At 32.2% G+C, this 16237-nt stretch overlaps 1 protein-coding gene across 1 annotated transcript in view; it reads left to right on the forward strand.

The window, feature by feature from the left end:
• The window catches only part of LEKR1 (leucine, glutamate and lysine rich 1), a 273743-nt gene that overhangs the window by 138215 nt on the left and 119291 nt on the right, over positions 1–16237 (forward strand). The window contains exon 9 of the mRNA XM_060149884.1: positions 8193–8378. Coding sequence (XP_060005867.1) covers positions 8193–8378 — 186 coding nt within the window. The remainder of the gene's footprint in view (positions 1–8192; positions 8379–16237) is intronic.

The raw sequence follows: 16237 nt of genomic DNA on the forward strand, positions 1-16237 counted from the left end.
GAGAGAGTAAGGAGAAAGGAGAGGCTTTGTTTATGAGTTGCGTGTGCCTGCAGCCATGGGTTACTATCAGTAGTAAAATTCTCAATCTGATTTTTAAAGCTTGTTTGAAACTTATTTTTTGAACTTTAAGGAGGGAAATGCAAAACTTGATAATTCTTTTTTTCCCCTCAAATTCAAATGCCTTTAAGGATTCTTCTGACTATAAACATAAAATAGCCTCAATGTTAAAACATAGAAAATACAGAAAAAGAACAAGGAAGGAAGTGAACATCATCTACAATCTCAATACACAAAGATATCTGCTGTTAACATTTTGATATAGAACTTTCTAATCTTTATTTTTACTGCATAGGTATATATACTTAATAATATATCATGTAAATATACAGTCATGCCAACTAACTGTGTAAACTATTTTGACATAGCATCTCATTGTAGGAATGTATCTTAACTTATTTAACTGGCTTTCTATTTGTGGACATTTAGGTTGATCATAGTTTTTGCTTTTATAAATAAGGTTTCAGTGAACATCTTTACTCATGAATCTCTATGATCTTGTCCCATTTTTTTTATTTAACATAGTTAATTCCTAAAAGTGGTATTGAAGAATCAAGTAGTATTACATTTTACATTTTATCTAACATGAGAAGACAGGAGGTAGTTTTCAACCCTTAACTTTAACATTTACCATTATAATAAATCATATTGCTTTTATATCAGAAGTGTGAGGGCTTTGTTTGGAAGTTACACAGTGGTGATTGCAGAAGCTCAGAGATGGAAATACATACACAAGGACAGTATATTTAATTTCCAAGCAAGAGCTTAGTGACCATAACAGTTGGGGTGTGTGAAAGTGAAGCTATATTATTGTAAGGGTTTTTCCCGCTCTTTTTTAAAAAATTTCTTCTTACTCTATGTTATCAGCACAATCGAAGCCTCAGGGCACATATATACAAACATGTACCAGTATATGCAAAATGACAAATATGCTGATGCTTGCCTTTTTATAATCTCTGATCAATTTGAGCACACTTTAAATTTAGCAGCAGTTCTAGTAAATATATAAACATGCCAATTTCACAATATAGAATTTTAAATAAATAATCTTTATCTTAAATTTAGATTCAGAGAAAATAGAGTGTAATACTTTTGAAGGTTAATTCTTATAAAGCTTGAGTAACTATCACACCTACACAAAAAGATGACCAAAAGCCTAGGAAGTATATAGACCTACATTGTCCAATATTGTAGCCGCCAGCCACACAGAGCTATTGAGCACTTTGAATGTCGCTCTAGCCTCTCTTTGAAATGGTAGTATTTTGGATATGTAGAATTAAAGCACACTGTTAAAATTAATTTTACATGTTTCTTTTTACATTTTTAATGTGGCTACTAGAAATTTTTAATGTATATATGTGGCTTGCATTGTATTTCTATTGGACAATGCTGGTATAAATAGTGAAATGAACTTTTTATACTTTAAAGCTGTTAAAATGTTATAATTTTATTTTGGTTTATTTCCTATTTACAAAAATTATAAGGGCTTAATGTCAGTTATAATGACACCCTTATATTTTGTTACTGTTTCTTATTTCTAGTTTGTTGTCTTGACTATTCAATTAAGCTTTTACCTAAGTTTATTAACACTAACTCCAAAATATATCTGTACCCCTATGTTCATAGTGGTATTATTTACAATAGCCAAGACATGGAAACAACCTGTATCCATTAATGGGTGAATGGGTGTGTGTGTGTGTGTGTGTGTGTGTATATATATATACACACACACAATGGAATATTATTCAGCCATAAAAACAGAAATCCTACCATTTGGGACAACATGAATTGACCTTGAAGATGTTATGCTAAGTGAAACATTAGGATGGCCAAAAATTTCATTCGGGTTTTTCCGTTACAGCTTATGGAAAAACCTGAATGAACTTTTTGGCCAACCCAATAAGTCAGAGAAAGACAGATACTGTATGATCTCCTCGTATGTAGAACCTAAATAAATAAATAAACAAACAAGAAAAACTATACACCAGACTCATAGAAAAAGAGATCAGATTTGTGGCTATGAGAGGTGGAGGTGGGGGAGGGAGAGGGGGAGTTGGAGTAAGGTTGTCAAAATGTACAAACTTGCAGTTATAAGATAAATAATTACTAGGGACATAATGTACAACATGATGACTATAGTTAACACTGCTCTGTGATATATAGGAAAGTTGTTAAGAGAGTAAATCCTGAGAGTTCTCATCACAAGGAGAATTTTTTTTCTTTTTATTGTATCTATATGAAATTATGGGTGTTACTAAACCTATTGTGGTAATCATTTCACACTCTATGTAAATTAGACCATCATGGTGTACACCTTAAACTTATACAGTGATGACTGTCAATTATTTCACAATGAAATTTTAAAATTAAATATATATGTATATATATTTATTTAGACCCACACGAATATGCCCAACTAGGTTTTTTTTTTTATTGAGGTATAGTTGATGTACAATATTTTATAAGTTTCAGGTGTACAACATAGTGATTCACAATATTTAAAGGTTATATTCCATTTATAATTATTATAAAATGTTCACTATATTCCCTGTATTTTACAACATATCCTTGTAGCTTATATGTTTTATACAGCCCAACTCGTTTTTGACAAGGGTGCACAAGCACTTCAGCAGAGGATAGCCTAGCCTTTCAACAAGTGGTGCTGGATATCAAAAACTTTGATCCAAACCTCACACCTTATAAAAAATTTAACTCAAAATGGATCATAGACTTAAATGTAAAATATAAAATTATTAAACTTTTAGGAAAAAAAGAAAATCTTTGTAACCTAGGATTCTTAGACTTGAACTTAAAAGCATGATACATAAAAGGAAAAATTGGTAAATTGGACTGCAGCAAAATTAAAAACTTTTCCTCTGCGAAAGACCCTGTTAAAAGGATGGAAAGGCAAGTTACAGACTGGGAGAAAATGTTTGCAAAGCACATATCTGACAAAGGGCTTGTATCTAGAATCTATTTTTTGTAAACTCTCAAAGTTCTACATCAAAAAATAGTGCAGTTAGAAAATGGGCAAAATGAATGAGCAGAAATTTCATCAAAGAGGATATACAGGTGGCAAATAAGCACAAGAAAAATTTGTTCAATATCATTAGTCATTAGGGAAATGCAAATTAAAACCATAATGAGATACTACTGCATATCTACTACAATGTCTAAAATTTTAATTGAGCAAAGCAAGTGTTGGCAAGGATCAGAGAAACCAAATCAATATCGCTGGTGGGAATGTAACATGGTACAGCCATTCTAGAAAATAATTTTTCAATTTCCTCTAAAACTAAAAAGGCACACACTTACCACATGACCCAGCTGTTGCACTTTTAGGCATTTGTCCCAAAGAAATGAAAACCTAAGTTCATGCAGATACCTGTACATACACGTTCATAGCAGCTTTATTCATAATAACCAAAATTGGAAACAACCCAAATATCCTTCAGTGAATGAAGAACAAACTGGGATACTACTCAGCAATAAAAAAGGTACAGATTATTAATACATGCTCAAGGGACTATGCTGCATGAAAAAAATCCAGCCTCAAAAAGGTTACATGTTATATGAGTCTATTTATGTAGCATTCTTGAAATAACAAAATTATAGAGAAGGAGAACAGATTAGTTGTTTCCAGGGATTAGGGATGGTGGTGGGAATAGGAGTAGGTGTACTATATAGGGGTAGCAGGAGGTAGCTTTGTGGTGATAGAATAATCCTATGTTTTGGTCGTGTTGGTAGTTATACAAAGCTACATATGTGATAAAATTGCATAGAGCTGTGCACACACACACACACACACACACACACACACACACACACACACACAGAGAGAGAGAGAGAAAGGTGTGTATAACTGGTGAAATCTGAATTAGCTCTGTGGATTATACCAAGAGCAGTTTCTTAATTTTGATAGAGTACTATAGTTATACAAAATGTCAACATGGGGAGAGGAGGAATAAAAGCAGCACAGGACCTTCCTATACATTTCTTTACAACTGCCTGTAAATCTCTAAGTATTTCAAAATGGTTTTTAAAAAAGTAACCTATATAGTGTTTTATGACTCCTTCATTAAATAATAAATCTAGTGTTTCAGAGTTTTTTAATATTATTTTATATCAGCTTGCCTTGGTAATAAGGTTATAGAAGCTTCCTAAAAACTTAATGATATAACATAATTTTAAGTTCATTGACTAAGCTAACAGGACTAAGAACAACAGAAAAATTTTATCAAGGCAAAAAAATTGATTGTATGAGATTAATACTAATAATTATACTTGCATCAGCTAGCAAATTCTGTCACACTTACTTTAAAAGCTAAAAACATCTATTGGCTATAAACTTTGACAATATTACAAACATTTTAAATAACATACTTTTTTTCAATACTAGCTTTTATTTGTTATCACATGGATATATCCTTATGGTGTGAGTTGATTCTGCACGGCATAGTTCTTCGTTTGAAAAGTTGATGTAAAATAAAACTTGAAACATTTTTCTAAGAAGTAAAATAAACTCCTAATTCCTCTATACTAACTCAGTTGTTTTCAGTTTTCAATTTTATCTTCTATACTCCACATGCTCACCTATTTTTGCATATTTATAATCACAACATAAACGCCAATAATTATTCTAAAATATAGCATTATGGGCTGAAATGTGTCTCTCTCAAATTCATATGTTGAAGTCCTAACTCCCTGGTACCTTGGAATATAACTATATTTGGAGTTAGGGTTCTTAAAGAAACAATTAAATTTAAACGGGTGGGCTCTAATCCAAAATGACTGGTATCCTTACAAGAAGAGGAAATTTAGAAACAGACACACACACAGAGAAGACAATGTGAAGACACAGGGAGAAGGCGGCCGTCTACAAGCCAAGTAGAGAGGTCTGGAACAGATCTGTCCTTTATGACTCTCAGAAGAAACCAACCCTGACACCTTGATCTCAGACTTCTAGCCAACAGAACTCTGAGAAATGAATTTCTATTGATTAAGCCACCCAGTCTGTGATACTCTGTTATGGCAGCCCTAGCAAACTAATAAATGTAGTAAACCCCATATACACTGCACACATTATTCAGATACTTTAAAAGATTTTCACATTAAAATTAATTTACATTTAAAATCAAAGTCCAAAATAGGAAGGAAGTTTCTAGAAAAATGCATTGTTTAATATTTTCTTGCTGACAAAGTATGCTGAATATTAAGTAGAAGATACAAGTGAAGTATTTCCTATTCTTCTAATTAGTGGTTATCAATTTATGTAATCAATATTTTTAAGTCTAACTTTTCATAGATTAGGTTTTCTCAAATCAGAGCATAGCTATTTTAGTAGAAGAAATTTCAGAAAAAAATAATATTTTTACCAAGGCAGAATATTTTAGCAAGCATAGAATCAATTTGCTTCCACTCTCAAAATAACTCTTGACCGAATAGCTCTTGAACTTTTAAAATTCAAGTTCTGAATTAGGTTTAGAAATGTAGTCCACATTTTTTTATAAAATTGATGAAATTGGGGATAGAATAGCCCTATTTGCTTATCCTATTAAAAATGTTTCCTTCTTGTAGATGTGTGTGTTTACTGCCTTATCAAGTCTTACGTTAAATAATTTGCAGCTCAAAATGCTTGCCTCTGAAGTGAAGGGAGAGTTAAGATAAACACATATTTAGGATTTTCAGCTAGTGGTATATTAGAAGCTTTGTGCAATAATGCCTTTATTCATTTAGTAGCTATTTATTGAGCTTCTGTTAATTCTAGAATGTTGTGGCAGAAATTATGGGAGGAATAAAAAATGAATGAGGTATTACCTCTGGCCTAAAATAACTTACGGTCAAATAGTAGGTCACATGTATGCATATGATCAGTGCCGTAGAAATAGTGTAACTGGCGCAAGTTACAGATCTGGTCAGGAAAGATTTCCAGGCAGAGATAGCCTAAGAGCTGTGGTAGGTCCAACGTATGAGGCTAGGAGGACCTTCTTCATGGGGCGGTGCAAAGACAGGGAGAGTGTATGGTGGGTACAATGACCAGAATAGGTTGATCATAATTTATGAACCCAGATTGGGACACATAAGTGGCAATTATGAGGTTGTATTAATGATGAAAGTAGGATTAAGTATTTGACACCAGGATTGCCATAGGTACAGGGGATATTTAATTTGCCAAGGGTGAGTTAATTGACCCCCATTGATTTTACTCTCCTATTTCCATGTTAGAAACCTCCTGTTAAAAATCTTACTGTACTTTTCCGTGTGTTAGAATATATTTCACAAATGAATTTGTATTGCAAATTCTTATGCTTTTAATGTCAGATAGAAAGTGACATTGACACAAGGAGTTATTTTAGAGACAGATAGTAGTGTACACTAAGAGAGTCAGCCTGTGAACCTAAGCAGTACCATTCTGGCAAACGATAAATAGGTCACAGCATGTGTGCACTCCTCTGCAGTGTCATTCGGACTTAATCATAGACAGATATGGTTACGGTAGGTTACAGTTTATTCAGCCATAAGAAGCTACCATTATGGCTAGAAAAATTACCCAGGAAGACTTCTTGGGCCTGAAGAAAAATTGCAACCTCCTTATTTTCTTTAACTACATAAAAAAAAATTCTACTACTGTGTTAAAAAATTCTACTACTGTGTTAGTAGCTTTCCTCACACAAATGGGAACATATCCATAAATTTTTAGAAGCATATAGCTATTCCTAGGGGAAAATATTCCCATATAAAGGAACCATTGGAATATAGTAGACCCCCACTTATTTGATCCATGCCAATTTATTTCTCTAGGTTTTCCATTTTGAGTAGGAATTAAAGGTGAAGATGGTGGCAAGACCCCTTGTGTTCATGCCGTAGGTCTACCTTAAATGCCACTTTCTCTTCCAGATGTACTTTCTTCCCACAGAAAGGCATTTTGCTTTTCTCTCCTTAGACCACATTCCTGATCCTACTCATCACCATCCCTTGGGGCATGCCCTCTTCTCTGTGCTCTGTTCAGCGTACTGCTTTACTTCTCCTGTAACCATTTACTGGCCATATTGCCTCTGCAGCCATGTCTGTCCCATGGATGTCTACTTCTGGTCTTCGCTGGCCCATGTGGCTACTATTTCTGCTGTGATGGCTCCAAGACCAGTAAACCAAGCCAACCTCCTTTGACACCCAACAACACACTACACCCATCATGTAGTCCAGGATGAGCTAAGCAAGGAAGAAATGCCAAGTGAGCTCTCTGAAAAAGCAGACTGTCCAGATTTTCATGTAGATCACATCCTCATCAGTTCAGTTAATTGTTGTTGTACAAATTTTATAGTATTTTTATTGCATGTGTGTTTGTATATTTTAATGGTGGCTTAAGGCAGCAGTGCTGAAAACACTAAGCAAAGGAGACCTTGATAATTATCATTCTGAAGGATAAAATGTTCCATGAATTTCTCACAAAATTATATAAAATTAGCACATTTAAATCTACATAATGCTGTGAAGACATATTGTTATTAAACTTAATCTAAGTAGATAGAATAATGAGAATTGATTGCTATGATGAAATTCTGCCCTTATTTTGAGGGGACAGAGTGTTATTAGAACCATTAAGATATATTAGCTAATACTTTCTGCCCATAAATTTATTAGTTTTAGACACTACATCCTTTTATTTCTCTCCACCCCTACCACCTTTCTTCATAATTTGTATAGAATATGCCCTAGTTATCTCCTAGAAATTCTTCCCAACCAGCTCATGCTAACACATTTAAATTTACTTTTCTGAATCATGTTGCCAAGAAAACAATTTAATTTCAATAAAACCCAGAACATTACATGGATATTATTTTATTCATTCATGTGAGTATTTAAAAAGCAGGCAGGATTGCCATTTAATACAATTTAAAGACTTAAAAAAACTACTAAAAGGTTTCATGCATCATTTAGCAATACAATCCTTTTTTCATTTATTTTTCAGAATAACTACTAAATTAAAACTTAACTTTTTGGTTAGGTGTCACTATACTCTCAGAGAAGTCATGTTGGCTTTCAACTATTCATTTTCTAAAAGAAAATAATCATTTTTAAAGAAATGTTTTATGATCCAGTGTTATCTATTTGTAAACTTTGAATTTTCTTTACAGAAATAAAGATGCTAAATAAAAGTTTGACAGTGTCCCAGAGAAATAACGTATGCCTTGAAGAGGAAATGAAAAATCTGAAACTGTTGTCAGATGCAGCCATATTGAGATCTCAGCAAATTGAGACATTCAAACAACAGGAAGTAAACTTGCAAACCAGATGCCATGACTTGCAAAAGGAAGTACTAGGTAAAAGAATTATTTTTTGCTGTTAGCAACTAGACATAATAAAGTAATGTCTAAATTTTTATTTCTCTCATGATCACAACAAAAATCTTGTTTTAACTAGTTTGTGTTGTAAATATGCCTAATTATTAATAACAATGCCATAACTGTTTTTGTGATAAATGTTTGCTATCATCCATTCCTATTCTGCCATTTAGAGTGGCAAGTATTAAGTGAATATATTAAAGACATTTCAAGTACAAAGTGAGATTTCAGGAAAACAAAGTAGAATTTTCTTTTGTATATCATTATTCCCAGTGGATGGTGGTTTAGAGTACTGAAGGAAAATATAGCATATGCTGTTATATAAGGTGATTCCAAATTTTTAGGCATTTCTTCATTTTCCCAAATGAAAAGGTTAAAAATTATGTTTTGGAAACCTTGGGCAAGGTTTTAAAATTTTTACCTTAGAACAATGAGTATGTTAGCAGTAAGGCTATGGGGTTTGTACTTTTTCCTGAAGGCAGTAAGGAATCTTTGAAAATTGGTAATCAGGAGAATGATATAACACAAGCAGTGTTTTAGCAAAATTAAGCTACTATCAACATATGGAGGTGTTCCAAATATCAAGAAATTGGAGTCAGGTAGCCATTTAGAAAATATCATTGCTGGTAACCCAGTCCCTAGACTAACCATAAGAAACTGAAGTAGGGTAGAGAACTAACATTTTTTAGGTCCTAATGTGTGCTAGAAACCATGTTAGCACTGTACATAAATTACTTCTGTCACTTCTCACAATGATCATGAATAGCAGGTATAATTATCCCATCTTACAGAGGAGAGAATGAAGGTCCAGAGAGGTAACATACTTGTTCCCACATAGCTGGTAAATGGCAGGGAGTGAAAGCAAACCTAGTTGGACTCCAAGACTCATGCTCGTCCCACTATGTCTCCTTGGCCCTCTCCATGGCCACACTGGGAAGGCTTAAATAGAATCAGGGTTGAGAGGACTACCCAGGAATAGAGAGGTAAACACCTGGCTGAGTAGACAAGGGCGAGAAAGAAGTCGCAGAGGGCTCTGAACTTCTTTGCTTGGAAGTCTTTAATGATGAAAGCACACCACAGACTAGAGAAATCTGGAGAGGAACTGATTCTGAAAGAGAAGAGAAGTTGTCACATGAACTTGGAAGCAATATGGAACTAGATACAAACTTTAAAATCAGATATTTTACTTTTTCTCTTGTGAATTACCTATTCATAGATCTTGCCAATGTTCTATTATATTACTAGAATTTTCCTTAACAATTTTTAAGAGCAGTTTGTATAGTAAAGTAATTATCTTCTCTATTCAATTTTTTTCTAATGTATAATTTGTCTATTGACTTTTCACAGTAAATTGCACCATATCAAAGTTTTTCTTTTGGGTGTCATCAAATTAATGTCTTTTATTGTTTCTGGTTAGTCTTGGTTAAAACAGTCCATTCCATTCCTAGATTATACATATGGTCTCTTGGGTTTTCTTTCATTTAAGTCAGTAGCACGTATGGAATTTATTTTTTATATGATGTGAGATTTGGGGCTCCAGTTTTATTCTTTCCAAATACATAGCCAGTTGTATCAGTATTATGTATTAAATAATCCATCCTTCTCCCACTAAATAAACCTACTACCTGTCATATGTCAAAATTTCACAAATGCTAGTATCTATTATTGTATTCTCTTTTCTGTTCCACTGATTTATTAGATGTACCATTAGTATCATATTCATTTGACTTAATAGTATATTCTCATAGCTGGTAAAGTTTATTCTCTGTCCTTTGTTCTTACTTTTTAAATATATATTTGAAGGCAGTTATTCTTTGATTTGAATTTTAAGATCATTTATTTACCTCTAATCCAAAGACTCTGATAGATATCTAGTAAAGTTTTTCTCTTCCAGTCTGTATACTTTTATTACATATTCACAGCAGGTATTCTTCCATATAAACTTTAAGATAATATCATTAAATTCTGATATTAACAGGGATTCTAATTGGGATTACATTATATTTATACTAATTTTTAGAGAATTGACATTTTTAGTGATACTAAGTCTTTTTAATATTATAAAAGTTTATTCATTCAAGATATGGTATGTCCTTATGTTGTTTTATGTTCTTTAATATAATTTTATAGTTTTATTTGAATGTTTCTTTGCCATTCTTTTAAAACTTATGACTATCATATTTGCATCTACTGTGAATGAACTATTTGCTCTATCTCAATGTCCTGATATTGATAGATGAAAAAAGGCTATTGATTTTTATATATTTGTCTCATATCCATTAAATTTACAAAATTCTCATATTACTTCTAGTAGTTTTTATTTAGTGTCTCTTGGATTTTCTAGCTGTGCATTTATATGACCAGCCCCAATGCCCCCCAAAAAGAGTTCATCTATTCTTTTCCAATGTTTATATATTTTATCTTATTTCTTGTCTTGTTCATATCTTATTAAATCTATTTGAACCTCTGAAACTGTGTTAAATAATAATGGTGACAGTGATCATCCTTGTCTACTTCCTGATTTTAATTGAAATCATTCGGTGTTTTTCCGCTTGGAATTATATTTGATGTTTGGGTTTTGGTAAATATTGTTTATTTTTAATCAAATATTTTCCTTCTATTCCAACTTAAATGTTTTATTAGAAATGCTTCTGGATTTTGTTATATGCCTTTTCAGCATCTATTGATATTAAACATGTTTTTTCTCCTTTAACCAGCTGGTAAAATGGATTTGTATTACTAAATTTCCTGATACTACTTTTTTACATATCATTTTCTACATGGTTATATTTTATTTATAAGTTCAGTACCTACATTTATAAATGAGATTGGTCTATAATTTTTCTTTATTAAGGGACACTAATTAGAGTTTTGTGTTAAAATTAAGTGATGTTAATAAATAGGTTTAATAACATTTGATTGTCTGTTTTTTAAAGGTTAGATAAAACTTGAATGTGAACCCAGTATCATTAAGTAAAATTCAATTATGAACTCATCTGATTCTGGTGCCTCTTTAAATGGTAATTATTTAATGTTTCCAGAGTTTTCTGTAATAATTTGACTATTTAAATCTTCAGTTCTTCTGAGCTGTTTTTATTATTTATATTTTGACAGGAAATCATTCATTTTTCTCTAAGATTTCAGATTTGTATCCATAATATGGCATGTAGTACTCTTATTTTTAAAATATCTCCTCTATCTGTGGTGATACCTGATTTCTGATTTTTAATGGTATCTACTTTTATTTATCTCTTATTATTTATCAGGCTTTCAAAGAACTAGCTTTTGGGTTTTATGTTTTTAATGCTTTCTACTACTTTTATATTCCATGACATTACTTTTGACTTCTATGTTTATTAATTTTTTCTTCCTGGTTTCTTTTTGTTTTTTGTTTTCATTTTTTAGACTTCTGAAAAGACTACTAAGTTCTTTTAGTTCTCATCTTTTTTGTTTAATAATAGAGGCATTTCAAAGTATAAATTTTTGTTTGAGTAAACTTTGTATCTCATAGCTTTTAATATTATTTTCTTTTTCAATGCTATCTAAATACTCTGTATTTCTTATTTTTTCTTAGATTAAAGGGTTATCTAGGAATATATTTCTTAGTTTCTAATTTGTTGTGCAAGGGAGTTACTTTTTTATTATTTATTTAACTTAGGGATATTCTGATTAAATAATGTGACATAATACCTCTATGAATTTGTTAAGCTTTTCTTTATGTTGAGTACATGATCAGGTTTTGTAAATGTTCCTTAGAAATTCAAAATAAAATATAATTCTCAACTTGATGGATGTAATGCTAACTTAGCTAGGTGTAGAATACTTGAGTTCTTTTCTCTCAGTAGACTGTTTATGCTAATGCTTTGACTTCTAGCTTTCAGTGTTGCAAATGAGAAATCTACCTACAGCTCTTATTCTTTTTCCTTTAAAGATAACTCATCCATTTACCTGGAAGCTTGTTAGATTTCCCTATCTTTTTTTTTTTTTTTTTCATTGGACCTCAGGATTATTCAGTTGGATCACTCAGTTTCTTCATGACATGTACACTGGCTAGGACTTCATATACAGTTTTGACTAGAATAGGGATAGTGGGCATCCTTGTACCATTCACAATTTTACAAAAACACACTGCTAAATAACTTTGGGGTTTAAGCAGAAATTATAATGAATATAAAATATCTGGAATTGAATGGTATTAAAAAACACTATGCATCAAAAACTTGTGGGATGTAGCCAAAGTGGTGCTTTAAATACTTACATCAGAAGGAGGGAATAAACTCAAAGAACATAGAAGAAAAAATACAATAAAAATAAAAGCAGCTGTCAGTGAAATAGAAAACAAAAATATGATAAAAAAGATCAATAAAACAAAACATTGATAAAAAATAAAATAAAATAGACAAACCTCTAGCAAGTTTGATCATAGGAAGAGAGAAGATACAAATGAAAAATATAAGGCATGAAACAGAAACAGTGACTACAGGTAAAAAGTAGAAAGAAAAGTGAATACTGCCAACAACTTTGAAATCTTAGATGAAATGGACATATTATTAGAAAAATATATCTTACCAAGACTTACTCAGAAAAATTAAATGTTCCTATAACTATTCAAGAAATTGCAGCAATATCTGCTCACCAGGAAAGGGCTAGATTATTTAACAAGCAAGTTCTACCAACTTTCAAGAAACAGAGGATCCTAATTTTACACAATATTTTCTAAACAACCAAAAATTGGAAATATTTCCCAACTCACCCTACAAGGCAAAGGTAACCCTGTTACCCAAATCAAGACAAAGACATTAAAAGAAAAGAATATTATAGACCTATTTATATTATGAATATCAGTGTAACAATTTCAGCAGTATATTTGATACTTTAAAAAATATTTTGAACCACTTGAATGTATTACTCATTTAAAAAATTAATGAAGTTATAAGTAAAATAAAACTCCTACTATGCCATGCTGTTATTTTAGACTTCAGAGAGAAGAACAAATTTAGGACAGATTTGCTAAAATATACATTTCACAGTTATACATAACTTTCCCAAAAATGCAATTCACCCCAAAGATTATTATCCTTATTTCTCTTTTATTTCATCATTTTAATGTGGTTTCTAAGATAAGCCATTTCCTTGAATGTTTTAGTTTCTTAAAAGAACAGTGAGACATTAGGGAACATATCTTATATTGCATGTAACAGGTAGTTAAGGGGTAAGTCAAGTAACTACCTTTCTATGTTTGAAAAAAAAGTGATTTATGGGAATAAAGACAAGAGAAGAAAGGGAAAACATTTTCACTAACTAGGAACTCTCTCTGTATCAGTCATTTGACTAGCACTAAGCATTTGACTAATTTTCCCTTATCTAATCCTCACAGTATTCTAATGTGAAAGCTTTTATTCTTCCTATCAGACATAGAGACGTAGGCCATGGTCACACTGCTGAGATTCAAACCCAGGTCTCTGTTGGGACAAAGCCTGTTAGCTCATTAATCATTTCTGTCAATTCCAAAAAGGCATATGAAAACACTGAACTCCTTTTCCTTTTAAAAAAAAAAAAAAAAAGAGGTGGTGGATTTTACCCCTTTCACAAAAATGGACCATTGGCCTAGCAAGTCTTCTAGGAATTAAAGCTAGGACAGTGTTTTCCAAAATTGCCTGACCACAAGAACATCTGGGACTGTGGAAATGCATGTGTGGGGATAATAAAGGAACGTATTGAAAATGTACATTCTTGCATATCAGTCGGAACATACTGAGTATCTCCAAGATTCTAAGACTCTCTACTTTTAGTAAGTGCTTGAGGTGGTTCCTATGATGAGGAAAATTTGGTACTAGCTTAACAATAAGAATAAGGAAAATAGGAAAAAGCATGTTCACATTGTAGCACAGTAAAAAAAAAAAAAGAAAGAAAGAAATGCCTTAATTTAAAAGAAGTGCATTGGCACTGGCTCCACTATCCTTTGGCTTTTTAAGATTCGGTGTTTTGTCTCTTCACTCTTCACTCAGATTTAAGCTTTACAAAGGGAGTCTCTGGTCTTAACGTTTTGATGAAGGCTGGTAGCTGTGAGGCTGACGCACTGAAGAAATTAGTAGGAACGAAAATTGTAGAGAAGGAGTATGAAAGATGAAGATCTGGGATGCTTATATTAAGCTTTAGAAAACAGAGCAGGCCCGGCCCCTCGAGCATCAGGGCTACTGAGTCGCCGGGTCCTGGGGCTTTCCATCCTCTGCCACTCGAGAGATGGCACTTTTTAAAATAGAAAAATGGGTGTTATTTTTATTTACTTTTTTGTAAAGTGATTTTACGTCTTCTCTTTGAGGCTTGGGATGATCCTTTGTCTGCACTGTGTACAATAATTGTTTCCCTCTGACTCATTGCTTGCAGCTCAGTGGGCTGTGTGCTGAGGATCCGTCCGCTCCTGGGACGCGTTGCTGTAACAATGCTAATAAAACGTCTCTTTGTAAAAAATATATATAATAAATAGAATAGAATAGAATAGAATAGAATAGGCATTAGTGAGGTTTTTTAGTTGCAAGTACCAGAAACTAACTCTAATCATCAAAGAAATTTACTGAAGGGTTATTATTTATATATTCAGAATCTTTGAGAAGGTGGAAGAATCAGGCCTAGAAGATGGTTAGAAAACCGTGAAGCTAGAACTGCCAGAAACACAGCCAAAATCATGCCACAAGAACCATCTGGAAGGGTACAGCTGCTGTGTCCTTAAAGCACTGGACACCCTGCATGATCCCCTACTTACTCCTATGGTCTTGAACACAGATTGATCTTGGAATGAATTCTCTACTGCTTCTGCTGCTTGGTGTCAATTGCTGTCATGTCAGATCTTGGAAAAAACATATTTTTTAAATAGTCTGGAAAGTAAGAACCACGTTTGGCTGCCTAGCTCTAGCATATTTTGAATATGTTATTATAGGAGTGTGTAGAAGCTGTAAAAATGGCAATGTTATTTTTAGAACAGAATAGCAAATACAGAAGTCGAATCTATTTTAATATAAGGATCATTAACAAATGGGAAAAGCAAAATTATGTAATAAGTGGTGTAGGGGTAACTAAAACAAAATAACCCAAAATACACCCAAATAAACCTCGAATTAAATAGAAAAAAAAATAACAGGAAAAACTAGCACCAAAAAAAGATACAGAGCTTACCCTAATCGCAGAGGGATAAAGCAGCACTTCAGAAATTGCAAAGAGTAATATTAACAGATTTTGCCTATAAAAAAATATAATCTCTGAATTCAAAAACTGCCAAACCTAAAAATAGAAGATGGACAAAAAAATATTTGTATCATATATGGTATGCAAAGTGTTACTATCCATACCATATAAAGAATTTATTCAACTGTGTGAGAAAACTCCAAGACCCCAAGCAGGCAAATGGTTGAAAAACAGAAACAGATAATTAACACAGGAAATTTGGTAAACAAGCAAGAAACATTTAATTACCAATAACTAAACAAAAATAAAACATTTACCTCCTTTTAAATTAGTACAAAGACTTTAGTGATAAAGCTTCCCTTCCTTTGGTGATAAAAAATTGTTATTATATTTCTCTAACCCATAAAAATATTTGTGATCAAGTAATCTCTTTGTGAATTTATGTTTAGAAAACTGCAGAAGAATGTTATTTATATGCAAAGATCATATTTTTAATAGTGAGTGATTAGGAATAATTTATTCCTGACTCTAATGAAATGGGTAATAAATTATCATATACCATCACTTGGAAGATTATTTTTAATGTTTTTAAAAAATATTTTTTTAAAAAAATATTTTGGGGGGATAGTTTTTTAAAAAGTTTTAAAAAGGGGATA

This window comes from Lagenorhynchus albirostris, chromosome 5 (assembly GCF_949774975.1).
Source record: "Lagenorhynchus albirostris chromosome 5, mLagAlb1.1, whole genome shotgun sequence".
NCBI lineage: Eukaryota > Metazoa > Chordata > Mammalia > Artiodactyla > Delphinidae > Lagenorhynchus > Lagenorhynchus albirostris.